The following is a 12,752-nucleotide window of genomic DNA, read 5'->3' on the forward strand; positions in this document are numbered from 1 at the left end:
GAACCCAAGATCAGCTTCGGAACAGAAAAGGCACTCTGAAGAACTAATCTGGTCTATTCCATCCAGTAACTACATGACAAGTGACAAGCAAGAGGCCTTCAGACACTTTTCAAGACAAAACACTCGTTAAAAGCATTACCAATTGATGGAGGCCCTAGAGCCCCCCCCCCCTGCTCGGCTCGCGGGTCGGGGCCCCCTAGTGATGTGGCGACCCACGTGGACGGATGCCGGGCTCACTTCGGTGGGGCGGGGCCGATCGCGGGGATCACTAAAGCCTTGCTCTCCAGGGGCGGCTGGTGTTTCAGCCTGACCCTATGTTATAGACCGGATGATGACATCCCTCTTGGTTGACACCACATTATGGGACACCCGTTGGTGCCCCCTCTTCTTCTCACATTGTATGTCTATGTTTTGTTGGTTTAACGGATCCCCTTGGGGTCTTGAAGCCTATGAGACCCTGCGTGGTCGCTAGTTCTGCCTACTGACAACTTTCCGTTGAACATGTATGTGTCTTTTTTTCTTCTGTTGAAAATAATAAATTTGACTATACAAAAAAAAAAAAAAAAAAGCATTACCACTATTTAGGGTCACTAAAAAAAAGTCTCTGACTTACCATTCTGTACCATCTGATGGATCAAATTGTCTTCCTGGATGGCATAGCTGGCAAAGTTGCTGCCCACGTCCACGAAGGTCGGCAGTGAGCCTGTGGTGACTCCTTTAATCCTCTGCATGGTGGTAGTGGGAGGGTCAGCCCGGAAAGGGTAGAGTCTGGCATGCCGAGGTTGGGACTGGATCAGCTGGTGGATCACTTCCAGCTTGTTCTCGTAGGGCTTTGGGTTGGTGTTCGCTGGGTCATATTTGGCAAAGTCATACTTCAAGGCATCAATGATGACAATGACGGCCTTATTGAACCTGCGTGGGAACCAGCAGGTAGTAGTCTTTTGTTGGGTGCTGCTGAGAAGATCTGGATCAGGAGGCTGAGAACACAGACTCTGATTGTTGAGTTCTATTCTCATTAGGAGGAAACCGCTCATGAAAAGCCAGATGCCGGAGTAGAAAAGGATGGACAGCCAAGCCAGGAAAAGGAGCACCGGAGCCCTCTTCATCCTGCGGAATACACGGACAACACTTTTCAAACAGATTCACCAAGTTGGTGGTAGACATGCAATGGAAGTGAGATGCTAGTGAACAAAATACTTCCTTTTAACTATTTTATGTACATTTCTACTTCTGATTATCTAATGTCAAGAAGTTCAGTTAGCTTTACAGAGAGTTTATAACTTTCAGTCAGTCAGACTTCACTCTTAGGGGTCTTTTTTTACCTAAAATTTACCAAACTTTCCCCCAACACTCACATTTTTATTAGATTAACTGAATCCATGAAAGTTGTGTGAATGCTGGGTAATAACAGCAAGTTCACACCTACAGGCACGAGCAAACACACAAGTATTTCTATGCATTCTCAGCACCAACTGTGGGCCTGGGACAGGCAAAGTGGGTGCCGCCGGGTAGAGGGGAGGAGAAGGGACATACATCCGCTCTCCTCCCCTTCTTGTAGCTGACCCAGAAGTGATGTGTATGACGTCACTTCCAGGTCCCAGTTGACAGTTTCCCCAGCCATCAAGGCCGGGAAAGAATGTAAAGCAGTACGATGTGCGCATTGCATTACATTCAGTGGAGCACAGGGGAGACCATGCAGGGTCATACTGCACTTAGATGGTGCTGCTCTCTGCCCTTTGTGTTCCCAGAGTCCCTTCAAGCTCTTATTGGAGCCGGTGTCTTGTCGAGCTGGTTCCTCCATCGGATAGGTTTCAGCCTCGACTTTGCAGGCGCAGCCAAGCGCGGTGCATGCGCAGTAGGAGGCAACGGAAGTCTCCAAGCCTCAACAGCTGATTGTTAGCTGTAGACGAGCACTGGGGGGTGCCAGAGAGCACTGAGGGGGGTGGCAGAGAGCAATGGGGGTGGCAGAGAGTCCTGGAGGACTGGTGGGTGGCAGAGAGCACTGGGGGGGTGGTGGTAGAGAGCACTGAGGGTGGCAGAGAGCACTGGGGGGGGGGGGGGGTGACAGAGCACTGGGGGGGGGGTGACAGAGCACTGGGGGGGGGGGTGACAGAGCATGGCGGAGGTGGAGAGCACTGAGGGGGTGGCAGAGAGCATGGCAGAGGTGGAGGGCACTGGGGGTGGCAGAGAGCCCTAGGGGGGAGGTTGAGAGCACTGGGGGGTGGCAGAGAGCACTGGGGGGGGGGTGTGACAGAGCATAGGGGAGGTGTAGAGCGCACTGGGGGGGTGACAGAGAGCATTGAGGGAGATGGAGAGCACCGAGCTCCCGATGCCCGATTATATACGCTTGGTAATACACACCGCTCTATACAGCAAGGGGGGATGTGATATTGAGCAGTGCTTTTTTGATTGGTTATACACGCCGCTCTGTACAGCAAGGGGCAGATGTGAGACGTGTATTTTATTCAGAAAACCATCCCCCAAAAAAGGACTACTCAATATCACATCCGCCCCTTACTGTATAGAGCGGCGTGTAGTATAGAGCGGCGTGCTTTTCAGCCTGAAATGAAGACAGGCACAGTATTTACTATTTAGTGCAACTTATAACATTCAAGTGAAAGATATAACATCAACATGTAAAAAAAAAATGACTTATAAACTCAATCAGGTGTAGCTAATCACTTTTTCAATAGCATGCAAAGTCCTGCTAGCCGCATCTTTGTAGCGCCCCTGTCCATTGAAATCAATGGGCAGCGCCGCCGAACCCGCCGCTACATCGGCTGGAGAATTTGTCAGGATAGAAGGAAAAATGAATGGGACAAAATACCATCCAATTCTTAAAGTGGAGTTCCACCCATAAATATAACATTACATCAGTAGTTTTAAAAAAATGTCATTAGTCCTTTACGAATTTTTTTTTTTTTTTTTTTTAGATGCCTTCAAAGTGTTGTTGCTAGGCAGAATAGTTAATCTTCCCACTTCCTGCACCTAGGTGCTTAATGCTTCCTAACCTACACCGCACAGACTCCTGGGAATGTAGTGGGTGTAACTTTCCAGGAGTCTGTGCACTCCCCAGTCTCAAAGAATCATGTGACTTGGACAGCACAGGTGCTGAAACCTGATCTGACACTGCTTGTGCAGCACTGCGAGATCTGCAAGGCTGAAATCCAGGAAGTCATACAGTCTGGCTTCATGATGCCCACACTTAAGATGGCCCCAGTCAATTTCTATTTTATAAAGTGTCTAAATGCTGTAACAACCTAACAAAACGGACCTTCGTTTACAGACTAACTTTACTAAAATACATTAAGCTTGTGTATTACAGGGGTATTTATATATAAAAAGTGAAATTGTGGCCAGAACTCCGCTTTAAGGAAAATCTGCTGCCCTCTGCCAGAAAGTTGTCAGTGGAAAGAAGCTTTACCTTCCAACATGACAATGACCCAAAGCACACAGCAAACATGACCACACAGTGGCTGAAGGAGAAGAAGGTGAATGTCCTTGTAAGGCCTAGTCAGAGCCCAGACCTAAACCCCTTTGAAAACCTGTGGAATGACTTGAAGACTGCAGTCCACAAACGGTCACCATCAAATTTCACTGAACATGAGCAATTATGCAAAGAAGAGCGGGGCAAATATTGCAGTCTGGAGGTGCAAATCCCAACAGACTAAACTGTGGAGGAGTGCGGAGTGCAGCAAGATGGTGGCGACGGAACGTCACTTCCGTTACACATTCTGACGGGTTGCCTAATCTGACGAAACACCGGTGTTGTGTCCAAACAGAAATCTCCAACTAGAAAATGCATTTCCTGCAGAAAATGTGTGGACACTGATGAGGTGGCACTGACAGGTGGCACTTATGGGCACTGCTAGGCTGCACTAATCAGGCTGCGCTGATGAGGTGGCACTGATATGGGCACTGAGGTGGAACTGACAGGCAGCACTAATGGGCACTGACGGGTGACACTGGTGAGGCTGCGCTGATAAGCATCGATAGGCTGCACTGATTAGGTGGCACTTATGGGCACTGATAGGCTGCATCAGCGCAGCCTCATCAGTATCGCCTGTCAATGCCTATCAGTGCCGCCTATCAGTACCTATCGGTGCCATCTAATCAGTGCAGCCTATCAGTGCCCATCAGAGTAGCCTCATCAGTGCCACCTTTTTTTTTTTACTTTTTGGTCTTTTTTCGCTTGGCACCAGGCCCGAGCAATTCTAATTTCCTGACGCACCAGACATGCAGTTCTGGGCACTGGACAGCTGATTTAAAAACTGGCTCCTAGATTCTAAGCAAATTTGTTAAGCCTCTATGTGATCTTTATATCCTCCCCTCTGTCAGATACAAAGCTGCATCCTAGTGCCTGTGTGTTATTTAAAAAAAGAACTGGTTTCTACCGGTATAAAGCGGAAGGAAACCCATAGATTTAACAATTTTTAAAAAAACATTTCTATTCCCGGCATGCTGAGAATGCCAACTGTCACTTTTTTGTGCTCTCAAACTGTCATAACGGATCATGTGTACGGCGTTATGGCAGTTGAAGAATAAACAGAGGCCAAGATGGATACATTGTAATACAAGTAGAATTTTTTTTTTGTTGTTGTTTATAGAGCACAGGCACTAGGATGCAGCTTTTTATGTGACAGAGGGGATGAACAGATCAGGGATAGTGAAAGATGACAGACAGGGGAGGGGACACAGGGAGAGCTGTAGATAGTAGTGTATGATGGAGACATGTACATGGAGGGTGAGGTGGGGAGGAGGAGACACAGGGAGAGCTTCAGATAGCAGTGTATGATGGAGACTTGTACAGGGAGATGGAGGAGACACAGGGAGAGCTGCAGATAGCAGTGTATGATGGAGACTTGTACAGGGAGGGTGAGGGGGGAGGAGACACAGGGAGAGCCGCAGGCACTTTGAGTGATTTACCCCGCTCAGCGGGGGCGGGCCTTAGTGAACAGAGGCCGTAAATGGGCAGCACAGAGGCTTAGGGGTTAGCCTTGCAACACTGGGGTCCTTGTTTCAGATTCTGACCAGGACACTATCTGCATGGAGTTTGCATGTTCTCCCTGTGCTTGCGTGGGTTTCCTCTGGGTACTCCGGTTTCCTCCCACCACTACAAAGACATGCTACTTTTGCGTTGCTGGTGCAGTGGTAAGCATAGCTGCCTTCCAAGCAGCTGACCCGGGTTTGATTCCCAGCCAACGCCATCTCCAATACTTGGAGTCCTCAGAGAGAAAAGCGCTATACAAGGTCAATGCGGAGTATATATTAGCGGTGGAATAAAGAATGTTTGAGGAAGAAAATGTTCCCCCAGAATCTATAGAAGGAGAACCCAGCAACTGATAGAAAATGCTTAGCTTTGGCTGTGATCACACCTAGGCATTCAGGATTGCGGGCGGAATTACTGCAATTTTCCCAAATTGCCGCAAAACGCATGACACGCTTCTAATCCTGTTACTTTCAATGGCCCCCCAATCATGGGACAATATTGTCACCTGACAAATCACACAAACAAAATGACGGGACGCCTGTTTCCCAAAAGCAGTCCTGCGATTTGTCAGGCGACAATCACGGCAAAATCACGCCTCGATTGGGGTGATATTGAAAGCAAGGGGATCGCATACTCCACCCGGCGGGAATATTACACCCCCTCAACTGTCTAGATTTACATTAAAGTTTCAAATACAAAAATCCTTCATTGCTACAGACCTCAGCACACATGTGATGTAACCACTTATAGACCACAATAAATATATACAGCACCTCACAAAAGTACACCCCTCTGTGTGCGGGAGATCACATACAGTCTGTCACAAAAGTAAGTACACCCCTCACACTTTTGTAAATATTTTCTTCTATCTTTTTCATGTAACAACACTGAAGAAATGACACTTTGCTACAATGTAAAGTAGTGAGTGTATAACTTGTATAAGAGTAAATTTGCTGTCCCCTCAAAATAACGCAACACACAGCCATTACTTCGTTTGGCGTCTGTAGATGAAAGTATGAAGGAGCTGAAACTTTTGGTAGCGGAGAAGATTTTAAAGATTTGAAGCATGCTCTCATTGACTTCAATGTTAAAAAAAAAAGTGTCTAAAAAGCTTAAAGGGGTTGTAAAGGAAAAAAATGTTTTCATAATAAGCATCCTTTACCTGCAGACATTTCTCTTTTCACTTCCTCATTCGTTTTTGCTCAAAAGTTGCTCTATTTCTTCTCTGTTCTGTTCACTTCCTGCTTGTCTGATTGTTACTCACCACTGTGAAGGGAGGCTTTACTGCGGTGGTCAGTAACGTGCTCACCCCCTCCTGGGAACTTACATCTGTGCGGCAGGACGCTCTCTACGTGTTAGAGACTTCAAGGAGGTGTGAATTACTGGGCGAGCCGCAATGCATACTGGGAAATGTAGTTCTTACATGAACGAGCGATGCAAACCAGGAAGTGAATGAGAGAACAGAAACTAGAATGCCGGAGGTGATATAGATGAAGGAATTTAATAGATATTTACTTGTTTTTTAACAGAATCATTACACTATTCTGTCTGTCTACCATGCAGACATTAATTTTAGGCAAAAATTTGTTTTCCTTTACAACTCCCTTAATATTTTAAAAGTAAAAAAAAAGTTGTAGAAGTCCCATCCCATCATTGGCTGAAAGAGATGAACATTTTAAAAGTTGAATGGTCTTAATAGCTGAAAGTATGCAGAAGTTACGCAGTGCCAAAAAAACTTACGGAATAAAATAAAAATTATAAAGAATAATAAAAAAGAATAACAATACTGGAAATGCTATTGAGCATTCCCACTAATTAAGAATAATAAAAAACGAATAACAATACTGGGAATGCTATGGAGCATTCCCACTAATTGCTGATGCTTTAAAGCAGTGGTCTCCAAACTGCGGTCCGGGCCCTTATCTGGCCCTTGGGGCACCATTCTTCCTATTGACACCAACGATAGGATACTATTCTTCCTGTGATGGGGGACTATTCCTCCTACCAACACCAACATCCGGCCGCCCTAAAGTCTGAAGGACCGTAAACTGGCCCTTTGTTTAAAAAGTTTGGAGACCCCTGGTGTAAAGAAACTGGAAGTGAGGTGGTTGGAGTTTCTGACGAGTTGGCCAATTTGACAGAACACCAGAACTGTGTCTCCCCCCCACACCTCCAGCCCTGGTCATTGTTCATTTTATCTTTAACTGCTCTGTGTACAGAAGGTTTAGAATTACACAGAGTACAGAGAAGTTGGGCAGATTAATAGCTAAAGATAAGACATGGCACGACCTACAAAACCGACTCAATGACATTTGGTCCCAAAATAGTGTCAAAAGTTTCGGATGTGTCCGTCGTAATGTCGCAGTTGTGATAAAAATCGCAGATCACCGCCATTACTAGTAAAAAAAATATATTAATAAAAATGCCATAAAACTATCCCCTATTTTGTAGACGCTATTAGGTAGATTCAGGTACATTGGATTAAAGTTACGACGGCGTAGCTTAGTGTGTTTAGGCTACGCCGCCGTAAATTAGCTAGGCTAGTAATGATTCTCAATATACTTGCCTGCTAATATACGGCGGCGTAGCCTAAAGCGGGCGGGCGTAAGGGCGCCGAATTCAAATGTGTTGGAGGGGGGCGTGTTTGATGGTAATGAGGCTTGACCTCACGTTTTTTCCGTTTTTATTTTAACTGCGCATGCGCCGGGCGCCTACATATGCCAGTGTGCATTGCGATTCTCGGACGACTTACGCAAACGACGTAAAAAATTCGAATCTCGCGGCGGGAACGGCGGCCATACTTTAACATTGTTATTCCACCTAATAGGTGGAATAACTTTAGGCCTGCTAATGCCTTACGGAAACGGCGTAAATCGACTGCGGCGGCCGGGCGTACGTTCGTGAATCGGCGTATCCCCTCATTTACATATTCTATGCAGACCGCAATGGAAGCGTCACCTAGCGGCCATCCAAAATATTGCAATCTAAGATAGGACGGCGCAAGCCATCGTATCATAGATATGTTTAAGTGTATCTCTGTTTGAGCATACGTTTAAACATAGGTCGGCGTAGATTCTGAGTTAGGTAGGCTTATCTACTGATAAGCCTACCTGAATCTACCTATATAAGTTTTGCGCAAACCAATCATTAAACGCTTATTGTGATTTTTTTTTACCAAAAATATGTAGAAGAATACGTATCGGCCTAAACTGAGGAAAAAATGTTTTTTATATATTTTTGGGGGATATTTATTATAGCAAAAAGTAAAAAATATTGAATTTATTTTTGTTTATAGCGCAAAAAATTAAAACCGCAGAGGTGATCAAATACCACCAAAACAAAGCTCTATTTGTGGGGAAAAAAGGACGCCAATTTTGTTTGGGAGCCAATTCGCACGACCGCGCAATTGTCAGTTAAAGCGACGCAGTGCCGAATCGCAAAAAGTGGCCTGGTTCTTTAGCAACAAAATGGTCGGGGGTTTAAGCGGTTAAGGTTTCAAAGCTGATGTTTAGTAACTCCAACCTTCAGCTCCCTCCACATATTTTCTATGGGATTGGGGTCTTGAGACTGGCTAGGCCACTCCAGGACCTTAACCCCTTCCATACTGCCAAACATCATATGAAGTCCTGGGCTTTCAGCGGGGATATCTGAATGAAGGGTGCAGTTACAGGCATCATTCAGATATCATTTTTTTCAGCCGGCAATTCCCTTTATCATAAGAACAATCATAGTGACTTTTCAGCTGCTTGATCATTCTTACAGGCCGCGGGAGAGGACGTGTGCCCCCCCCCCCCCCCCAACGTCGGTGCTTCTACCGGCTTGTCCCTGCGATCGGCGAGCCAGGCAAGTAATCTGCTGGCGCCAGAAGTTAGCCATAGAGAAAACTGAGGGCCAGATGGTCCCCGGCTGTCTCTATGACTCTCAGAGGCCCGGACACAACGTTATGACGTCACGTCCGGGCCTGCAGAAGTAAACAATGCCGGGGACTCGGCTTGAAGTGCGTCGTTTTGCTGAAACGCACTACAGTAAGATTTACATGGTCTCTTATGGGTCCCGTTCAAGGGCGGACTGACCATTGAGTCACTTGGGCACTGCCCGAGGGCCCCATGCCACTAGGGGGCCCCATCAGGGATGCCAGGCTCAGTAAAACCAGGGACAGTATGTAAAAATCTGTGTTTTTTTTTACATCTGTCCCTGATATGTCCGAAACCGACATGCCTTTGATGTGAAAATCCCGAGACTTTACCTGCCCCACCTCTGCACTGCCTTCTGGCGTGGTGGCCATCTGTAAAGCCCAGGGGCCCCATAATCTTCTATTGCCCGGGGGCCCCATAATCTTCTATTGCCCGGGGGCCCCATATTCTTCTATTGCCCGGGGGCCCCATGAGTTGTCAGTCCGTCCCTGGTCCCGTTCACATCTCTGAGTTATCCACCGTTGTGTTTTTTGGACGGGGTCAGGGACTTTTTCCACCCATAAGGTTGTGTTTGTGATTCCTTAAACTTCAATCGAAACTCAACAAAAACGCAGTGCTTGCTCTTTTTTTTATGCATTTCTGCTGAGATTTTTGCTGGTTTCTCCCGCAAGACAACAGACACCCCCCAAAATGCAAAACGCAAGAAAAATACGTCAAACACGTGTGAGAAAATAAATAAAAAAGCACAACGGGCCCGGAAAATGCATCAACCGCAACCTGCATAGGTGTGAACCAGGATTAGGTCCTGTAAGTTGTGAGGTGGGGCCTCCATGGTTTAGACTTGTTTTTCTAGCACATCCCACAGATACTTCGACTGGACCGAGATCTAAAAAAACTCGAGGCCAAGTCGATATATATATATATATATATATATGAATGTATGTATAGTATATATATATTTCTTATTATTGTCTTTATTATATTCTTGTCTTTTATTATGTGTATAATTACATATGGGTGTGTATGTATGTATGTATATATATTAGTGCTGTCAAACGATTAACATTTTTAATCGCGATTAATCGCATTATTGTCATAGTTAACTCACGATTAATCGCTCTAATTTATGACGAATTTCCCCACAAATATCGCACAATTCTGCAAGTGATTATAATTTATTATCGCTGTTTTCTAGCTGATCTAAAACCATTTTTGACATAAAGGGACACTTTTGGACAATCTACAGTTTGCAGGCAGAAAGAATAGTTTTTATTTTATAAAAGAACATGCAGGACACTGGGCAGACCACTAGGGACAAGGGGGGTGTGTATTTTTTACATACAGTACTGTAATCTATAAGATTACAGTATACTGTATGTATTGTGTTTGTTTACTTTTTTAAATTTGGCACCGTTCTCCGCTCCCGTGCGTCGTAACGTCGCAGGGAACGGAGCTCGGCGTCACACAGGCACTGTGAATCGAGCGAGGAGGACCCGCCGAGCGAGGAGGACCCGCCGAGCAAGGAGGACCCGCCAAGCAAGGAGGACCTGCTCGATCACACAGCGGGTGGCATCGCTGGATCCAGGGACAAGGTGAGTAACTTGTCTGTGAATCCAGCGAAAAGGTAAGCCGCGCCGCTGCACACTCTGCATGTCCACCCGAGGGCTCCTGCGTTAATCGCGCGACAAAAATATTGACGGCGTTAACATGGGTTTGCGTTAACGCCGTTAATATCGCGTTTAACGCACAGCCCTAATATATATATATATATATATATATATATATATATATATATATACACACACACACATACATACATACATACCCATATGTAATTATACACATAATAAAGGACAAGAATATAATAAAGACAATAATAAGAAATATATATATACTATACATACATTTATATATATATATATATATATATATATATATATATATATATATATATATATATAAAAAATAACAGACAAGAATATATATATTATATATATAGGGCTTTTTTTCAGGGGGAACTTGGGGGAACTCAGTTCCACCACCTCTGGCTCAGACCCTTTGGTGCCTTCTCACCACAATCACTTGTAAACACAGAAGTCTGGTTTCTGTGTTTACAAGCAACAGCTCTGCACTCTGTGTGTAACCCCCCTGAACTCTGCACTCTGTATGTAATGCAATTCTGGTATTTAATGCCCCTTTAAGACCCTTCTACTGTTTGTGAAAACTGAATGGGTCATGGTTGAGTTCCTGAAAAAAAAAAGATATATATATATATATATATATATATATATATATCTTTTTTTTTTTTCAGGAACTCAACCATGACCCGTAATATATATATATATATATATATATATATATATATATATATATATATATATATATATATATATACCCAACAACCATATGTAATAAAACACATAATATATCAAGAAATATACAAATATATATATATACCCAACAACCATATGTAATAAAACACATAATATATCAAGAAATATACAAATAACAAGGAATATACAGTATAATGTGAAATATATAGAATATGGAATATACAGTGTTATAAGGAATATATAGTATAATATGGAATATATAGTGTAATAATAAGGGATATACAGTATAATATGGAATAAATAGTATAATAATAAGGAATATATATAGAATAAGGAATATACTGTAATATATAATAATAAGAAATATATAGTACCGTATAATAATAATATGGAATAAATAGTATAATAAGGAATTTACAGTATAATATGGAATATATAATATAATAAGGAATATACTGTATAGTATAATAAGGAATATACAGTATAATATGGAATAGTATAATAATAAGGAATAATATATATATATATATATATATATATATATATATATATATATATATATATATATATATATATATATATATATTATAATAAGGAATATACAGTATAATATGGAATAAATAGTATAATAAGGAATATACTGTATAGTATAAAAATAAGAAATATATAGTATAATAATATGGAATAGTAAAATAATAAGGAATATACAGTATAATAAGGAATATAGAGTAGAATATGGAATATACAGTATAAGGAATATACTGTACAGTATAATAAGGAATATATTGTATAGTATAAGGAATATACAGTATATGGAAAATACAGTATATGGAATATATAGTATAATAATAAGGAATATACAATATAATATGGAATATACTGTATAGTATAAGGACTATATTGGATATTAGAAAGAAAATATTTTATAGTATAATAAGGAATATACAGTATAAGGAATATATAGTATAAGGAATATATTGTACAGTATAATAAGGAATATACGGTATAATATGGAATATATAGTATAATAATAGGGAATATAGAGTATAATGACAAGAAAACACACCTATATGAACATATACACACATATAATAAAAACATAACAGACAGGGACATATGACATACATAATAATAAGGAATATAAATGATAATAATGAGTAATAATCATCTAAATGAAGGTTGTAGCTCTGACCTGAGGCGACTCTCTCTCTTCTCATTCACTCCACTGAGGTCAGGCGGACCCGGAAGAACAGAGCTCGGTCACCAGGACAACAGCACGATAGAGTGGAGTGCGAGGAACAGGAGGAGAGGCCGGTAGAGATCATAGACATCACGCTGACGGACCAGACTGGTAATAGCGGGAACGGGTGGCTTCTACTGGTTTTTGCTGGTACTGCATATCATCATGTATACAATGTATAATAACTGAAAAGCTGTTGATTATTATTATTATTATTATTATTATACAGGATTAATAAGTTTGCTGAGCGCTTTACAAAATGAATGCAGACAGTA

General features: G+C 42.6%; 1 protein-coding gene across 2 annotated transcripts in view; it reads right to left on the reverse strand.

Annotated features, from left to right (window-relative positions):
- PIGO (phosphatidylinositol glycan anchor biosynthesis class O) overlaps positions 1 to 12,535 on the reverse strand; it is a 56,767-nt gene extending 44,232 nt beyond the window's left edge. For both annotated transcript variants that reach the window (XM_040336029.1, XM_040336030.1), the window contains exons 1-2: positions 12,430 to 12,535; positions 614 to 1,107 (exon numbers count right to left, since the gene is read on the reverse strand). In XM_040336029.1, coding sequence (XP_040191963.1) covers positions 614 to 1,106 — 493 coding nt within the window. In that variant the 5' untranslated portion in view covers position 1,107; positions 12,430 to 12,535. The remainder of the gene's footprint in view (positions 1 to 613; positions 1,108 to 12,429) is intronic.
- Positions 12,536 to 12,752: the final 217 nt, after the last annotated feature.

The sequence above is a fragment of the Rana temporaria genome, chromosome 1 (assembly GCF_905171775.1).
Source record: "Rana temporaria chromosome 1, aRanTem1.1, whole genome shotgun sequence".
In the NCBI taxonomy this organism is placed as follows: domain Eukaryota; kingdom Metazoa; phylum Chordata; class Amphibia; order Anura; family Ranidae; genus Rana; species Rana temporaria.